This window comes from Apaloderma vittatum, unplaced genomic scaffold, assembly GCF_000703405.1.
Source record: "Apaloderma vittatum isolate BGI_N311 unplaced genomic scaffold, ASM70340v1 scaffold8385, whole genome shotgun sequence".
NCBI lineage: Eukaryota > Metazoa > Chordata > Aves > Trogoniformes > Trogonidae > Apaloderma > Apaloderma vittatum.
Genome location: NW_009718714.1, coordinates 1 through 18597, shown reverse-complemented (window position 1 = coordinate 18597; position 18597 = coordinate 1). Strand labels below are relative to the sequence as shown.

Genomic DNA, 18597 nt, shown 5'->3' with positions numbered 1-18597 from the left:
GCCCCCTCGCAACGGCAACACCTACAACCCTCTTCGCCACAAACCTGTCAAGAAGGGAGCCTGTGACGTCTGACTTTGCCAGAACGGGCCTGTTCTCAAGTGCAAGCTGCTCTAACGTGTCAGGTGTGAGAGAAAATCCATGAAGGGTCAGCGATGCAAATTGTTGTGCTCTGTGGGACAAAAAAATGTAACGATGACCAAGGAAGGTCACGCTGCTCTGGCACCAAGCTGCTGCCGGGGGGCAGCGCGCACGTCATTTTTGGCACCAGCCTTACGGAGGAAAGGCTCCAGGAGAGTGAACAGAAGCGGGGAAATAACCGCAGCCTCCCAGAGGGCACCTCAAGATCAAGCAATACGTCTTGTGTAAAGCAAGGAGAGCCGCCAGCCTTGGAGGTTTTGTCTGCCACAAAGCAAAACCAAACTGCAAGTTATCAGTGGCCCCACCTGCGCTTTTTTGGAAAAGCTTTTTCAGTTTCTTTCTCTGTTCTAAAGTACCGATGATGCCGGCACCCTCTGCTTGCGTCCCAACGGGAAAAACGTATTTAATGTGTATTCAACGTGTGCGTCTCGGAGCTCCCAAATCGACAGCAAGAAGGGTCCCAGCAGCCAAAGCCACTGATGGCTCTGGAGTCGTAGGGACAGATGAAGAGGAAGAAATCACCCCCGGGACCGCACAGCCCAGCAGGCACATGGATTTGCGTCCGCAGAGACCTGCGAGTCCCCGACATGGGAGGGAAGGCTCAATGGGCTCCCTCGAACAGAGTTCTGCTCCTCAGCTCTTGCTTTCCTGATCCTGTTCCTGCCTCTCACCGGGGAAGGGCTCGTTAGAAACAAGCGAAGCAAAGGTGTAATGAGATGTAGGAAACCTTTTGCCTTTTGACCCCCCGGGGCTCTTAATTAATCCCCATTTCATAACCACAACTCGCTCTTTGCTGCAAGGCTTGGGAACAAACGGGAGAAAAACCGACAGAGTTTAATGCGTTTGGGGAAAAAAAAGCCTGGCTCGGAGAAATGCCAAATCAGTCGGATTTCACAAAATTCTGGCTTTTCATCCGCTTGTGGTATTTACGGACGCTGGGTACCTGCCTGGCTGAAGGCCAGCCTGCCTTGAACCTGTTCGCCTGGCCTGCTAATGGGAATCCTAGGCCCCTCTTCTGAGGTAAAGAGATCGGTTATTCTTGGTTTTTAATCACTGGCTCAAACAGAGCTTTCCCACTGCTCGCGTGGAGCAGCAAAGAAAAGAAGAGGCAAAAAGCTTTTGGGGCATCTCAGAGGGAAAAAGAGGGAAAAAAGAGGGGAAAAAGGGAAAAAAGAGGGGAAAAAAGAGGGAAAAAGCTGTGTTGATGTGGGATGCAAATTATGGTGATGAAGAGTAAGAAAAGGATTTAGCTGCCGCTGAAAGCATGGGAAGGAGTTTTAAAGTCGATGCAAAATCTGTTAGTAGTCTAAAGATCTCACAGGCAGTTTTCACATTGGAGTGATGAGATTCGTCTACTAGACTTTTGGCCACGCATTCCTCCTGCCCCCGAGTTCATCCCTGGTTTCTGCTGTGGTAAAACTGCCCTCAGAAACTGAAGCACCCGTTCTCGCCTGGCGAGCCTGCACGAAAACGCTCTGCCCACGTTCTGCGATATTCAAATGTTCCTGCAAAATGTAATCTGCAATGCCCCGCTGGAACAAACAGCAATCAATCCAACGCGCTGCAGCTCAACGACTTCCTTGGTTTCTGTAACAGGTGCTGTCAAATAAATTTACTGAATAAATCAGTCCCATTGTAACCATTAGGAAGGCTTTTATAACGGTATTTGCTGCGTGGGAGGACATTTTTCTCTCAGTTTCTTTCCTGACACTCAGATAAAAACCTTACTAATCGAGAGAGACGTGCAACAAATGCCTCGGAGGTGAGCTCCGGTTTACGCTGAGGTCTCTCAGTCTTCCTCTCATTTCAGGATTCTGATGCTACGACAGCAAAGAGAGCCGAGCCCTTTGGATCCCGTCCAGTTTTCGTCGTGGCTGGGCTGGGAGATGTGCCGAACTGCCTGCAGAACGCTGCCACGCTGCCCGCCTCGGCATCATCTGTGCTTTATTCTCCTGCTGCAGCTTGTCCTTTCTTATTCCTGGCAGGAGACTCATGGGGACCTCCAGCACGGACATCTGCAGGGACGGAGCTCATCCCCACTACAGAAAATCCCTCTATATATTTCTGTTACACACTGCATTTGCAGCAAAATCCGTCTTTGCCTTCTTGCCACTTGACAAAGTATTGCCCCTGAATATTTCCTTCCCCATTCTTGCTCCTTTTGATTTTAAAATGTCCATCAGACTGCACTAAATTTCTTTCCGTACGTTGGGAAAACGGATCAAAACCAAGACACCTACATAGTGTATTTTTTTTTTCCCCTGTGGGGGTTGCTCTTTTTCCTCCCCAGTGCTTTGAAGTAAGATTAAGCAAGTGAACATGTCAGCTCTTTGGGAAATGAGAGCAGCGCTGGGATCGTGTATTGGCGTCGCGCAGCACGGACACAGACGCCCAGCGCGGGCAGATGAGCCGATAGCGGCTCTGCAGCCCTTATCGCTTCGCTGAAATGTAAATACCGCTCCTCTGGGGGGCAAAACAGAGCGGCTGCTGCCAGGTAAGCAGGAGAAAAGCTGCAGGACTCCAGGGGTTTTTCAAAGCTCAGGAAGCAAAAGGTCAAGGGGAAGAGGGTCTCCGAAGAGAGGTCAGAAAGAGGAGAGTAATGCGGAGAAACTAACAGGAGAAACCAGCCCAGGGCCACCAGGGCTTGGCCGTTTTTCTTTCCGTGCCAGCAACAGATGTCACCGCTCGCAAGCGACGAGTGGCAGCTCTGGGCACAGTGAAAAAATGGGTGTGGGAGCTCTCCCAGACAGCCCAGTAAGAGGCAAACATACCAGAACAGCGACAGTGCTGGGCCACGTTTAAAGCCTCCACTACACCCCTGCCTTCTGAGAAGCCTCTGTTTTGTTCTGCAGAGTCTCTATTTTATCTGTGGAGCGTTAAGCCCTGTGTTTCCTGGCAAGGGCTGTACATAGCTCAGTGCTAATGAATTAAACGAGCTGGTAACAGTTGGGTATTTATGGGCTCAGCGGGCTGGTGTTCCAAAAAATCCGAGAGCCCTTCCAAGGGCCTTTGGCTCCAGGGCAACGCTGACAAATCCCTCCCAGTTTGTGGGGTCATTCAGGAGGAGTCATATCACGAGCAGTGACCTCAGAAGCATCCTGAGCTGCGTGCCCAGCATCTTCCAGCCCAGCTGGCAGAGAGTGAAAAAGGAGTTAAAACATTATGATACAGAAAAACAAGATTGCATGTTTAAGATTCCTTCAAATGTGAACACGCCAGCAAAGGTCTGCGTGATTCTCTGTGGAAGAGCTCACTCGGGAGCAAAGAGAAGGCAATGAGATCATTAACTTGCTTAAGGAAATTGAGTTGAATATTGCGAGATGTATCATTTGGTGGCTGATCATTAATGACACCAGATAGCCTTGAGGAAATGAAACATCTGTCAGATGTACAGGTGAGTTTCTTCCTGGTTCCTGGACACCTACACTCCAACAAGGCAGCAGCCCCGGTCTGGACCTGGCAAACCAGGTGTCACCAACTGGTATCACAAACTGGATCCTGCACCACGGAGTCACTGCAGCCCTGGGCACCCAAGGTACAAGGCCTGCAAACTTGCCCCTGCATGAACCTCAGCAGTGTTGAGCTCTCCAAGATAAGATTGCGGGCTGCACGTGCTTCGCAGTCGTGTGCTGGAGCTCCGTATTTCCCGGCTGCTGATCTCACCTCCCCACTGATCGGGGCTTGCAAGGCAGCAAGGTCTTTCTTGGAGAAAAATGGCATTTTCTGTCTCCAGCGTGAGATATTTCAGAACCCCCAAAACCCCCAAACAGAACTGTTTAGCTCAAATCAGGACACCTACCCAGCAAGAGAGGCAAATCGTTGTTATTTGGCTCAATATTGGGCACTGGCTGGGCTGACAAGATCTACAGTAAAGTCTCAGATGAGAACTATCTCAAAGAAAGGGAAGAGGGACAAGGCACATTGAGGTGCTCTTTGTCTACCCCGGATCAACCAGTGTGAGGTTACAGTGGTGCAAAGCAAAGGGCAGGAGGAAAAAACTGAGAAAATGAGAAGTACTACTTACTACAGATGAAAGGTCCATGTTTACCATCCTCCTGTCATCCAAGTCGACCGGCTGGAGGCCTGCGACGTGGATCTGTGCAGATGAGGTTCTGTAGACAAACCTCAGCAGCCAGTCCCCCCTAGGAACGGAGCAGAAGAAGAGTGTGAATAAACCTCAGAATCATAGACTTATAGAGTCATAGAACAGTTTCAGCTGGAAGAGACCTTCAAGATCATCGGGTCCAGCCTTTTTCTAGCCCTATCAACATCACTAAACCACGTCCTTCAAGGCAACATCCACGCTTCTCTTAAACCCCGCCTCACCTCCTCCCTGGGCAGCCTGTGCCAACGCCTGACAGCCCTCTCAGTAAAGGAATTCCTCCCAATATCCAACCTGAACCTCCCCTGGTGCAACTTCGGGCCGTTTCCCCTCGCCCTGTCACTCGCCACTGGGGAGAACAGACTAACCCCTGCCTCTACAACCTCCTTTCAAGTAGATGTCGAGAGCGATGAGGTCTCCCCTCAATCTCCTCTTCTCCAGGCTGAACAGCCCCTTGCTGCCAAACCAGGCACTCTGTGACTGCTGAGACCACGAGGAGAGCAGAAGGGCCAGGAGGCACGAGACTCGCTGCAGCTTTGCCTGACGCAGGAACCGCAGCAGCTGCCACGTCGAGGGCAGGTCCCTGGGCGACAGCAGTAAATCTGAATTTAATCCCGATTCATAGGGGTAGCCTCTTTACATGCAGGTTTAACAACCTGACCCTTCTTACTTCTGTATTTGTTTAGAGATTGCGATACGTTCACGCATTTCATCTTTTTAATGCATTAACAGGTAGAAGTTCTCCAGGTGAAATGCACCTGCACAGGCTGCTCCCGGCCGCTCCAGAACGGTCTACGCTAGACGTTGTAAGTCTACACAGAGCTCTGCAAAATCTTTGCGACATGTCCACGCTACTCAGATGTGGGTTCTGTCAAAAGACGAGTGTGTTTAACTCCCTTGGTTCAGGTTTCTCGCTGGGAATTTGTGACCCAGCTGTGGAGTGGGATGGGGCAGCTCCGACAGCCAGCGCTCGCTCTCCGCATCCTTTCAGACTTGGAAGCTGAAGGAGATGAGCCGTGCTGGCCCGAAGCTCAACAAACTGGGCCCCAGTCTGATCTCGCGGGAATTCTATTCAACGTATTTCACCCAACCTAAATAGAGTTACTCCTCAAGTGACAGAACGAGGCCACGATTTGTCTAAGTGAGAGACCAGAGAAATCGCTATTAGTAAGGGCTTACCACAAAATGTCTGTATAATCCTTCTCTCGTAGCTAATCCCCTCACAGAAATTCTGCCTATCTCTCCATTACCTCCTCTAGCGGCTCCCTGTGCCAACTGAGGAACCCTCAAATCCAGCATCTGAGGGCGAAGTAGAGAACCAGATATTTCCTGACCACCTCCTCACCTGCTTCTTCGTCTTTGAAAGCAACCAGCTGCAATTTCTACATCACTTTTCATTCGCTGCTCAAGCCGCGGGCTGGCCAAAGCCAAGCCGAACCAAACCACTGCGCACGCAGCGGCAAACACGCACACGCTGTTTCATTCCAACAGCATGTGCAGGCTTTGAAACTGTAACGAGATTTTGTGGGGTGTGTGTCCTATACGAGATGAATGCGCTGAGCTTTTTGCACTGAAATTGATTTTTGGGTAACACGGGGAGGAACGGTGTTTGCTGGGGCACGTTCAGTTACATGCAACAAACGTTCTCATTTGTGGCTTCTTGGAGGAACACAGAAGCACTCCCAAGGACATGGCAATTGCTTTTTCCTTATGTCACATGAACAAATCCTGTAACTGGAGTGTACATCTGGCATCTATAAAAACCTCCTGTGATCCAAAAAGCAACAATTTTCAGCCCATCTGACAGATGGGGCTAATTAAATTGTCAGTTTAACCTGCAATATTTTGAACTCTTCTATTTAGTTCTTCTTTGTAAATTAGCACACTGTGTTACGCAGAATCACAGAATGGGTTGGGTTGGAAGGGCCCACAACGCTCCTCCCCCCCCCCCCCCTGCCATGGGCAGGGGTGCCCTTAACCAGCCCAGGTTGCTCAAGGCCTCGTCCAACCTGGCCTTGAACATCTCCAGGGATGACTCTATTCCAAAGTCTTGCTGCCCTCATACTGAAGAATTTCTTCCCAAGATCCAATCTAAACCTATTCTCCTTCAATTTAAATCCATTTCCCCTTGTCCTATGACTGGACACTCTTGTAAAAAGTCCCTCTCCAGCCTTCTTGTAGGTCCCTTCAGGCACTGCAGGCAGGGATAAGGTCCCCCCAGAGTCTTCTCTTTTCCAGACTGAACAATCCCAGCTCCCGCAGCCTGTCCTCGGAGCAGAGCTGCTCCAGCCCCTGGATCATCCTTGTGGCCTCCTCTGAACACGCTCCAACAGATCCACGTCCCTCTTATGGTGGGGACACCAGAACTGGACGCAGGATTCGAGGTGGGGTCTCCCAGGAGCAGAGTAGGAGCAGTGTTGGATGCACAGTGATACAGCCCTTCGGCATCTCACATGTACGTGCGTAGGCAAACGTGTTTGTGGGGGTGTGTGTATGGAAAGCACCAACAGCATTCTCAGCTATCCTTGACCTGAGGGCTCGAGGCTTTATAAGCTGCCTTGACTTGTAATTCCACATTCTCTGCTCCTCTTGCCTGGTTGTTTCTCCATTCATTCTCCCACACTCTCAGTCTTCTCCGTTTCATTCCTCCGTTTTCATTTCCCCTCTTCTAATGACGCCGGTCAGCAGCGTTCTTATCACAATTATGTTCCAGTGCACAGTCTGTCACTCGAATTCTGAACAGCTTTGGTCAGATTGCTTCAGCTGTTTCGTGCCTCCCAGTCTCCCCGCTTCTCACCCAGCAGCTCTCGCCACTCTGCATAGCAGCTGTCTGCGCAGTTTTAAAATGCTCATAATTGGTTTCAAGGTAACCTTTGTATTCTTTCACATCCTCAATAAATTTGCTGCAGCTATTTCAGCTATACATCCTGTGTAAGTAAAATATCTCGTTGATGGGGACTATCTTGGCCAGCAACTGACTGCAATTTGCTTGAGCTTTTTCCCTTCCATTGCAATTTTCCCCATAAGCAGCCCCTAGCGAATTGTATGGCGAGGCTTTTATAGGTTTTAATTCATATTCTTTAACGGTCATCAAACTTAACGACGGTATTTATAGTCCTTCACATACACCTGAGATTCAAAGGGGCCTCAGAATCTGTCAGGTTACGCGCACAAACACAGACCCCGAATGAAGCTGCCGGGGCGACACAATGCTGCCACTGCCAGGGACAGAGCCCTGTACGAGCAGGACTTACACACTGAGCACCTCCGGCTTCCCTGGAAATTCTGCAGCGCAAACAGCCAAGAACTGGAGACAGAAGAGCCCTTGAGTGTTTCTTGGAGGCTGCTGTCTCCAAATTGTCTTGAGGGAGAGACCTCCAGAGGGAAGAAGCTCTGGCTTTGCTGTCTCTGGCACTACCGACCCAACGTGCTCACCAGCTGATGGTTATTCACTTGCAAAATGCTTAAAAGGGATGAAATGGACAAAATCATTCCAAAGCGACGTGAGGATAATGAGGCAGGAGCATGTACAGACCTGCAAAAACCATTTATGATCCTGCCCGACACGACTTTTGTGATGGCTTTCCAGTGCTTGGCTTCTCCTTCCACTGGAGCTCCCAGTAAAACCACATCTTCAATGATCCCTTGAGAGTCTGTCAACGAAAAGAGAACAACTCGGATTTAAAAGATGGATCAGCAAATACATCTTTACACGTATGTGAAGGGGGGGTGTGTTTGGATGTGTTCTACAGAAAAAATCACCATTTCTGTGGTGTGAATTTTAAGGATGGAAACAATGGAAAGGGGAATCTTAAACATCATTTTGCATGAATGTGAAGCGTCCGCAGTTCCAGCTGGAGTTAGTGAGTGTGAAAATCAGAGATTCTGAGACAGCGAAGGGAGCTAAGCTGACGGCAAGAGGGAGAGGTGGCCTGGCCTCTGTTCAGAAAGAGGCAAACCTGTTCGTTCCACCAACACATCGATCGGGGTTGGCACAGAGCCGAGCGATTACGCTTGGGAACAGGCGAAAGGGACCGACACTCCACACAGTGAGCAAATGTTGTCGTATTAAGCACAATAAACTCCTCCCACGACCAGTCCTTAGAGCTGAGTTCATGAAAAACGTGACCTGCACGCACAACAGGAAAGCCCCAAATTCTAAATATCGATTGGGAACGAGAAACAACGAAGGCATTTGCCAACACGGAGTGATAATCTGTCAAACTGGTTTGATTTTCTGAAAGGGTACTTTAACCTGGATGCCCAGGGCATGATTTGCTCCAAATGAATGTTGGCATTTAAGCGTTATAAACCTTCCTCTCTTACCAGACAGCTGCAGCTGGGATATTTCAGTAGAAATAATGACCAAAGGAGAAATATTGGGCAGCTTGGCTGCTTTCCCAAACACTTAAGCACACATTAATGTACATTCACAAATCTTCTTCGTGAGGTGAGATCAAGCACCTGATGCCGTAGCGGTTAAATGAAATTCACCTCGGGAGGCGGACGGGCACGGCAGCCCAAATCCATGCTCCCTGCCTGCGGAGACCAGCATGTGTGAGATAAGAAGTCAAACCCTTCTCGGGGCTGGCGTTTGGGTCTGTAAAACAACACACAAGTTTACGGGGAAGAGAGAGAGAGGATGAAAAAGAGGGTGCGCTGCTGGCTCGTGTTCAACCGGTTGTCACCCAGTGCTCCCAGGTCCCTCTCTGGGGTTATTGTGGCCAAAGTGTCGGACCCCGCACTTGGTCTGGTTGAACTTCATCCCGTCGGCCTCGGCTCATCGACCCAGCCTGGCCAGGTCCCTCCGTGATGCCTTCCTACCCTCCAGCAGATCGACGCTCCCCTCCCAGCTTGGTGTCATCTGCAAACTTCCTCAGGGTAGACTCAATCCCCCCATCCAGGTCATCAATAAAGATGCTGAATAGGGCTGGGCCCAGCACTGATCCCTGGGGACACCACTGGTCACCGTTCCCCAGCCACTCTTTTCCCTCGTCTGTCAATTGCTTCCTTTCCCCGGCAGCAGCAAACGCCGTGGAGCTGCCCGCGGCTCTCTCTGCAGCATAAATCCTGGCGCCTGGCACCAACGCAAAGGAGCTCTCCTGGTATTATTTCTTATTGCAAAGCAAATTTTGCACCAGTCGAGCAAAGAGCAATTCAATTTTGTTAGTGTAATCTGTGAGCAATAAAGTCCTGTTCCCATAATCACAGGCAATGAAAAAGGAACCCAGAGCCTTGCGAATGGGGAGCTTGTTCCAACCAAGGTACTAAATTCCATGGCCACAGTGTGAGCCAACTGAATAAACAAACAGCTAATTCATCAGGTACTGGGAGCTTTTGTTTCTCCAGGCATTGTGCAGTTTATTTCTTGCTCGGGAACAAAAACGTTGAGCCTTGGCTAAAAAATACCGAGTGGGATAGAAACCTGAGAACAGATCACCGGCCTGCGTAGCTGCTGACACTCTGGATAAATTAAATGTATTTCAGTTTGTTGGTGACAAACAACAAAGTCTGCACAAGCAGAAAAATGGAGGGAAAAAAAAAAAGGAATTATTGATGGGCTCAAATTAAACACTGTTAAGATGATTAGTCAATTAAAGGCAGATACAAACAGACCCCGAGGCTGTAACCAGGTTTCAAGGTTCTGGTGGCAACAGCCGTTATCAGTTTTCATTAGTTCACACTAAAATGCGCAGGAATTGTGATGAAGAAATCAGACCAAGGATCCTTCCACGCAGTAACTCCTCTCTGACGGGCCGTTACCCAATCTCCTGCCCTAATGTCATTTTCTGGCTAAGCCCTGGCTTCCAAAGCCATTTGTGATGAAGTATCCCAAAGGTTATTTCAGTGCTTTGCAGGAAAGCGTTTTCTTTTCACGGAAGTTGAGCTCCTGCCACGGCGTTTCGCTGGCTAATCCACGATTAGCTGTTTATCCCCAGAAACGCCGCTGCCATCTGGATGCGAAAGGCCTTGTATTTCTTTCATGTGAGGCATCCAAGGCCAAACCCCAAATCACTCTCAGATGTCCCAGGTCCCAGTTCCAGCCCTTCTGTGGCTCGCGCCGCAACGTGCGTGTGAGGGACACCCTGGCAGCCTGCGCCGAGCGCGCCGCTTCTCGTCTCGCCAACAGCTCGCCTTGCATAATTCAATTAAGGGGCTGAAAAATCAGCGTACGGTGGGGAGCTGCTGCGACACATAATTACGACGCTCAGATTTCTTTAGAATGGCAGCCAACCTTAAAGCCCCCTAACGATTTCCTTTCGCGTGTTACTTAGCTCCGGTCCCACGTTATTCCAGCGAGAGGCTGCCGAATGTTAAAAAAAAGCCTTTTTTACGGCACGAAAAGAGTAGATCTAGGGCTCTGGCTTGGGATCTGGGTTCTGGCTTCAGGATAATTCCACTAGGATCATTCTGGATTTAATTAGATTTATTTTGAGAGCAGAATTCCTGTATTTGAGGATTTGCATGTTAAAGCAGAACCGGAGTTGTGGTACGCAGCTGTCAGGAGGCAAAATGCTGACCTCCTCTGTCCTCACTTGACTCTGTTCCCACCTTCTTGGGCTTTATTAAAGATTTTCCTTTATAAAGCTCCTCATTTATTAGCGACTCGTTGCGAGGCTAAACGGTTAACGAATTAAATGAGCTACGTGGGGGGGAAGGCAGGCTGCGCGCACACCCTCACGACTGACTCAACTCCGAGATGCAATTTACATCAACTGATCATAACGATTTTATTCTTTTTCCAAATTAAAAATAGAATCTATTAATAAACGGAACCACAATGGGCAATAAATTGACAGATGGTTTTCTACTTGACTTTGGGGAAAAATTACCATGAAAATAGCAGATGACAGTGGCATCTTCAGTGACTTAAATGGAAGGGAGGACTCAGGGAGTCAGATACGAGCTTCCAAGAAAGGCAAAGCATCCTCTGCCAGGATCACGGCAGCGCGTGGGCAGCTCCCAGACTGATCCAGCAGCTGAATGTCACAAAATGTCAAGTTGTTGTTCCCAGACCGGAGACCAAACCAACACCCTGGAGCACCTCAAGCAAAGACAGCGGATTTCATCCACTGAACTGGTGGAAACAACGGGAGAATTTGGCTCCAAATGCAGGAACGAACTCGTCTGTTGAGGTTTTTGTCCTATCCTAAAAGACCCGAGCTCCGTTCCAGCAGAACTCTGCCCTTTTGGAAGAAAAACTTCTCTACCGGCAATAAGGAAAAGAAAAGAGAAAAAGGTTAGGAGGTGAATTTTACCTTTTTCTTGAGCCATTTCCTGCAGGCAGAAGTAGATGACTCTCGCACCCAGACTGAAGCCAACCAGTGTGACGGGTCGCTTGCCCTGAAGAAGAAGGAAAGGAGAAAACGGCCTCACACGCTGTTTTGGACCAGCTGCAGGATCCCCGAGCCCCGGCTACACAAAGCACTTGCACACAATCCTTTAAACATTTGAGCAATTTGCTTGGTTTGCAAGGGATTTTGGATCCTCAAAGTTATGCCCAGTTCAGTATCAAGAATTCTGCATATCTGAGCATTTTGTCTTTTTTTCATCTTCAGAAAATCCGTTGGAAGAATCTAACCATCAGAAGTTACAACAAAGCAGATGTTTCAAGCAGACACAAAACAGATGCTGCCATTGCTTTGAAATTTCCAAACGAAAGCCTCATTCAATGGGCAAAACTGACCTAGAAATGTTTCAATAAACAGAAAACGAAGCTGTGATATAAAAATATTCTAGATTTAAGGCTGATTTCTAGATTTAAGGCTGAATGACAGCAGCACTGTGTGGCTGCTATAAAAAACGACGTGGAGTAAGCTTTTATTTTGGAGAGCCTAATAAGATTTTCTATAAGATCAAAGGGAGCCTAATCTCAGCGACAGGGAAAAACGGTCTTTGCAGGGTGCAGGTGTGGGAGGGACTCCCTAGAAGGCAACACTAACTAGTTTTCAGCGCTCCAGCACACTGGAATGTGTGTTTTCACAACAGCAAACACCTGAAATGCAGTAACATGCCCTTCCTGGCATCGTACTTTTACGAGAAGTCAAGTTTGCTTCTGCTCTGCCATTTCTCATGGTTACGAGACGTCGCTCTGGGGCTGTGGCTGCAGAGTATCCATTCGATACTGGCTTGGCGTGCCTGTGAGATGGACACAGCGCCAGCAAAAAACAGGTTTCTGGGGGACAGCAACGTCTTTTGCAAGCCTTCCCAGGGAGGCTTAGTAACGTCGGTCGCTTCTTTCGGGTGCTACCTCATTCTGTAGGCAAAACCAGGGCTCACGGGCCACCTCCTGCTGCACAGCCTTCCCTTACATCACTTTACGAGTGCCTCTTCACCGTCGGTGAATATTTTGAACACTCTGGGCTCTCTTTTCCTTTTCACCTGTTTTTACTTTCTGTTCTCAAATTCCCATTGGGTGAGTTGGCCTGGATGTTTGGTGACATGGTCATTTATGACCTGGATCCCTCCCTCCTCCTTTAGGAAAGCATCGGGTGAAATGGAAGGGATGTTGGCAGGATTCCTCTGATTCACTCAGGACTTCCTATTTTTCCCCAGTAAGCCAGATACCTGCCAGTCACCTTCACACAGCATTTTTTTTTTTCCCATTTCTCAGTTGATTATTAATTTTTGTCTCCCTGAAAAGATCCCACTTGCTAATTAACTAGCCTGGCTGTAAAACTTAACGTCCATGGGCCAACCCCCTTCCAGCCATTACTCCTGGATGATTTCTAGCCAGTTACCTGCTGCCGACTGAGCAGGATATGCGCAAGGTGTTTGCCTACTTCAGCAGAGCGATGCAGACAGACTCCCCAGGGGTTGTCGATGACACTGGCGACCGTCAAGAGCGAAGCTGGCCAAGTCAGCGCCGTCACGATCCCTGCGGAGCACAAAGCAAACAGCACAAATCCGGGCTGCTCTTAGGAAACATCGAAAGCAAGATGGTTCACTGGAGGTAAAAGCTAAACCTCGGATCGTCTGTCATTTCCAGTTGTTCTTTCTCAAGAGCTGATCTGAGAAGTGTTTTGCTAGACGACAGATAAGGAAGAGTCTGTTCTCTTCACAGAGGCAAACAGACGCTGTGCGTGAATGTAACCTGCGTGTTTGGGAGGTTTATGTAAAGCAGTAAAATACAGCGTAATGACACAGAGAAATAAACATAATAGAGAAATGACATAGAGAAATAAACATGACATAGAGAAATAAAGTTCTGGGCACCTCAGTACAAGAGAGACATCGAGGTGCTGGAGCGGGTGCAGAGGAGGGCAACGAAGCTGGTCAAGGGCCTGGAGAATAGATCGTATGAGGAGCGTTTGAAGGAGTTAGGTCGGTTGAATTTGAGGAAGAGGAGGCTGAGGGGAGACCTCATCACTCTCTACAACTCCCTGAAAGGACATTGTGGAGAGGTTGGTGCTGGTCTCTTTTCTTGGGTAATTAGTGACAGAACTAGAGGGAATGGCTACAAGCTTAAACAAGGTAGGTTTAGACTGGACACCAGGAAGAAGTTCTTCACGGAAAGAGCTGTGGGATATTGGAACAGGCTGCCCAGGGAGGGGGTTGAGTCGCCATCCCGGGATGTGTTTAAGCATCGCTTGGATGTGGCGTTGCGTGACATGGTCTAGGGGTGAACTTGCAAGTAGGGTTAATGGTTGGACTCGATGATCCCAAGGGTCTTTTCCAACCTGGATGATTCTATGATTCTATAAACAATCCTGCATGAAGGAAGGTGCTTCCAGCTCTAAAAGAAGGAGCCAATAGTGCAGTGGCACAGCAACCCAAGAGAGCAGGTGGAGAGAAGGGTTTCAGGCCACTTTTGCAGGGTGGTGCCAATGCTGCCAGGGCAGGCGTGTTCTCAGAAATCTCTCTTGCTTAGGAAAACTCATTTACACAGCAGGCAAACCGCACAGGAGTCACTCAAGCAGATCAGATACAATTTAGGTTCTTACCTGACAAGACGGTGAATTTTAGGGCTTCTTGAGCCATCATGTTCACAAAATTTTTTTTTGGTGTCTAAGGCATTGCCGAGCTCCATCAAGTACTTGGATTCCCAGGCCAGGCAATACTGCTCGCGTGACTGCGCCAGGCTGCTCCACGGTGCTGTGAAGCTCCCTGAGAAAAGGGGCAAAGGTAGAATTCAGAGAAAGCGCAACAACATCCGACTCCTGGCAAGATGTGGCCAGCAAAGAATCAGAAAATTAATTACTGGGATATACTAATATGCTGTGATAAAAAGGAAGCCTGTTTAACACTACCGTGAGATTTAGATTCTGGTTTTCCACTGTTTAACAATAAATTTAGGATTTATCAAGAATCATGTGGCTTTAGCTGCCTTAGCAAAGAGTCTTCAATGTGGACAGGGTCAGAATTCATGACCCATTCACTTGTCTGAGAAACCACCAAGACAGATGGAGGTTAACACTAATCAGGCACTAAGGATGTTCCTCTCATCGTCAGACCTCAGGCCAAGTCCTGCAGCTCCAGCTCCTCGTACAGCCCAAAGGAGGGCCCATCCTGAGAACGAGGAAGGTCACAGAGACCAAGTTCGGTGGGACCCAAAGTGCAGAAAACAGGTAAAATCTTGTCAAAATCTATTGCAGCACTTCAGTTAGTAGACCAAGGACTGCAGGAACGGCCCTGCCCGAAAACAAGGAATCTGCGTTCGCGGATGCAGACACAATTATTTTACTTTGCCATCCAGCCTCGTTAGCCACTGTTTATATTTTTTCCCTTCAGGTGCTCACCAAAAGCAACGCCTGGATGTTTGAGAGATAACAGATCATTTCCACCACGTAAGCCTGATCTTTGGCTGAAAGAACAATTTTTAAGCCACGTTCTCTCCTGTTTGTAGGGCAGCTTGTACTAAGTGGCCAGGAGGGGCCTGGCAACGCTGTTAATTGCAGATGAACTGTGAAGAGCAGAGCAGAACTTTCATTTTAATTAATTACAACCCTTCCCACACTGTTCCCTCCCCAAACGAGGCAGGGCTGGTCGAGAGAGCTGCTGACCAAAGCGGCACGAGAGAGCCCTGTGCCAGATTGCATCACAAGGTACTGTCAGGATTTGTGAACATCCAGAGGGGCAGCTGCTGGGAGCTCCAAAATCACAAGGTAGTGAATTTTGGAAAAAAACTGTCCTCGATCCCTCTGTTTTAAGGAGTCCCGCAGGCGTGTAAATAGACAGACGCAGCTGTAAGCAGGAGAAGGGATGACAATTCTAGTTTTGCTTGTTTAAACGTTATAGCAGATTGCTAGTTATGGAAGAAGAATGTGTGCCATTTGTAACTCCCTTTTAAGGGCAGGCAGCCACGAAAAGGTTCCTGAAGGGACCCACTTGTCTCTGCAGCGGTGCCTGGGAGCTCTCCAAGCCCAAGGATCTGGAGTCCTGGCAAGCAGACGATGAGAAAAGCCAAAGCGCAAAGTGGAAATAGCCTCGGCGTGCCAGCGAGCTGCAGCCTAACGAGCAACAGGACAGAGACCACCTTCTGCATGAACGACGGCCAGCGCTAATTGTGGTGCCTCCGCATGAACTGGCAGCTGTTCAGTCGGGTTGCTGAACACATCAGCAGGCAGGTGACATACGTTACATGACAGGCAACCAAAACAGCGCAGACTTTTCAAGGTTGTTGCCTCTAAGCTCACCTCCCGAACGCTGCGTGTAACAGGGTTTACTTGACAGGACTTTCTTGCCAATAAACCTCGTTATCTGGCAGATAGCGCCAAAGAAAAAAAGACACTGTTTTCTGTTAATTGCTAGAGGATAAACATAAGGTCTCAGAGATAAGCGAGACACTTTGTACTGGTGCCGGGAATCACCCACCCCAAACAGACCTTTCCTAGCAAAACCACTCGGCATTGATTAACAGAAACAACCCTGATATGACCACCAGCAATCCCGCTATCACCACCCCGTTACTGCCCTCTCTCTTTCCTCTGTTTGGATGGGGATTGCAGAGTGGGTTAAAAAGTTGAGCATGGATCTGGTTTGGTTCCCAGAGCACAAAGACCACCTGGAACAGAACGCGGACATGGCTCCCCGGGCTGCTCTCGGTTTCCTCCTCTGATTCTTACCATATTTGCCAGTACACAGCCACCCAGTGATTGCTATGGTGATATGAAGCTGCTTTCCTTCAGTAAGTGGGAGGAACTCAAACTCTTCTATGGCTCCCACGCGCTTCTTCATCTTGTATCCTACACACAGCAAGGCAAAAAACACGAGTCTCAGAAATTGCACAGCAAGGACTGACTCTGCTAACAGTAGAAGTTCGCAAGAGATGACTCAGGTAATTTGGATGGATTTTCTTTTTTCCCTTTCCAAAACCCTCGGCCAGTCCGTGGCTGATCCTTCTGAGCCACCGTGAGTCTTGTGAGCTTGTGTGAGCTGAGGGAATCCCAGCAGAAGACTTTTTGCTGCAGACCAGCCATCAGCCGTAACAGCTGCTGCTCTGCGTGGCAGCATCCCGCTAACCCAAAGCAGCAAGCTCTCCTTTCCTTCTCCAGCTGCACACCCAATATTCTTTTCCTACTTGGTCATCAGGGGCTACACAGTATCTTAACTGGCACTGAAATAAAAATCTTGCTGTTGTAAGATTACACCTCAAATTGCTTCCCTCACTCTGCAGGGCTCAGCGAACTCGTTAGCTCTGCGTTTGCAGGCGTGATCCTGTCCCTCAGGAGCTGAGACTCTCTTACCGGTCAGGCCAGCTCCAGCTGCTCCAAAAAGGGATGCCATGACGGCGATTCCAGCGGTCGATCCCAAAGCGGCCGCTCCAGCGCTGCCGATGATCGTAGCAGCTCCCGCGGCAACGAGAGGGGCGGCGAGACCCCCCGTCAAGCCTGAAGATGTCGCAAATAATATCACCGAACCGTTATCGCTTACAAAAACCAGGCAGCATTTCACAGGATCACAGAATCCTAGAATGTCTTAGGTTGGAAGGGACCTTAGAGATCATCTCATCCAACCCCCTGCCATGGGCAGGGATGCCCTTAACCAGCCCAGGTTGCTCACGGCCTCATCCAACCTGGCCTTGAACATCTCCAGGGATCCACAACATCTCTGGGCAACCTATTCCAGAGCCTTGCCACCCTCGGACTGAAGAATTTCTTCCTAAGATTTCCCTGTGCTGTGCAAGTACTGCTACTGCTGTCAGGAGAGCACAAAACTGCTGACAAAGGGGCCTTCTGAGCCCCTCCTTAAGCCCTGAATCTGAGCAGATTCTTTGACCGACTTCAGCAAAAATGAAGAATAATTTAAAAGCCAAAGGAGGAATGTGCAGTAGGCTGGGGTGAGCTATGCCCTGTTTGCTTTGGAAACACTGACCCAGCCTCGCTCTATTTTGAATTGAGAGCTGAAGATTGGATCCTCCTATAACGCAAGAGCAGAAGAGTAGAAAACATTGTTTTTACCGGTAACAACCTCAGTTTAACACCTCCCCAGCCGGTGAGGCCACACTGAAATAACTTTTCCAGCTAATTCTTTCCGTTTTATTTTCATGTGGTCAAAAAGATATTTCTTGGATATGGGGTTTCTTTTGTTCTTGGGGTTTTTTTCCCTGTTGTATTTCATTTGAGGGGGCATTTTTGGTATCCAAAGCAACACGCTCCCTCCAGCCTGGCACAGAAAAGCGGCGAATGCTTTAAATTTAGAGCTCGGGCTAAAAGACACGATGGCTTCTGTTGCCGAATGATGAATTCAGACACCATCACCCCCTCCTCCTGCCCCTCCTGCAATTCGAGAACAAGTCTCCAGAACGCCTTAGGCAGCCTCACCGATCACTGTTCCGCCCCCAACGGTTGCCAGACCGATCAGCAGGTATCTCTTCAGCTTTTTCCTTCTTTCCTTCTTTTTTCTTGATGCTTCTGCAGCCCTGGGGGAGGGATTAGAAGCACAAAAACTGATGGAAAAGGCTGAGAGGTAACAGTGCTGCAGAAGAATCTGCTTTTATTGCCCTCAGTGTAACCTCCCCACCAGGAACAGTAAAAAGCATCATGCAGGTGGGGGCTGGGACAAGAAACTCAGATTTATGAGCATGGACACAAACCCACAGATTTAAATTGAAACGATTTAATAGCTGACAAAAGCCAACAGATGTTACTTACTTGGAGAACCCTTCCTAATAGGGCTGAAGCTTGTAAAAAAAAAGAAGAAACAAAAAGACAACAGCATTTCAATAACGAGTAACACACTGCCTATGGGTCTTAAAAAAAAAAAACAACACAGGAAAGCTAAGTGCAAACAGGGAAAAGTGTTTGAACCAAAAGGAATAGGGATAATTTGTGCCAACAAAGAGAGAGATGGAATTAAACTGTTTTCCAACACCCAGGTTTATACTGAGCTGCTTCTAGTTGCACACAATATAATA

At 48.7% G+C, this 18597-nt stretch overlaps 1 protein-coding gene across 1 annotated transcript; it reads right to left on the bottom strand.

Annotated features, from left to right (window-relative positions):
- Window positions 1-4163: 4163 nt before the first annotated feature.
- Window positions 4164-18102, bottom strand: TMCO4 (transmembrane and coiled-coil domains 4; the record flags this gene model as incomplete). Its single annotated transcript, XM_009870342.1, is given in 9 exon segments — window positions 4164-4281; window positions 7777-7894; window positions 11501-11585; window positions 12983-13119; window positions 14186-14244; window positions 14246-14348; window positions 16307-16426; window positions 16928-17071; window positions 18005-18102. Coding segments are annotated over 9 exon segments (982 nt in total), but the record flags the coding sequence as incomplete, so codon positions are not given.
- Between the last annotated feature and the right edge of the window lie 495 nt (window positions 18103-18597).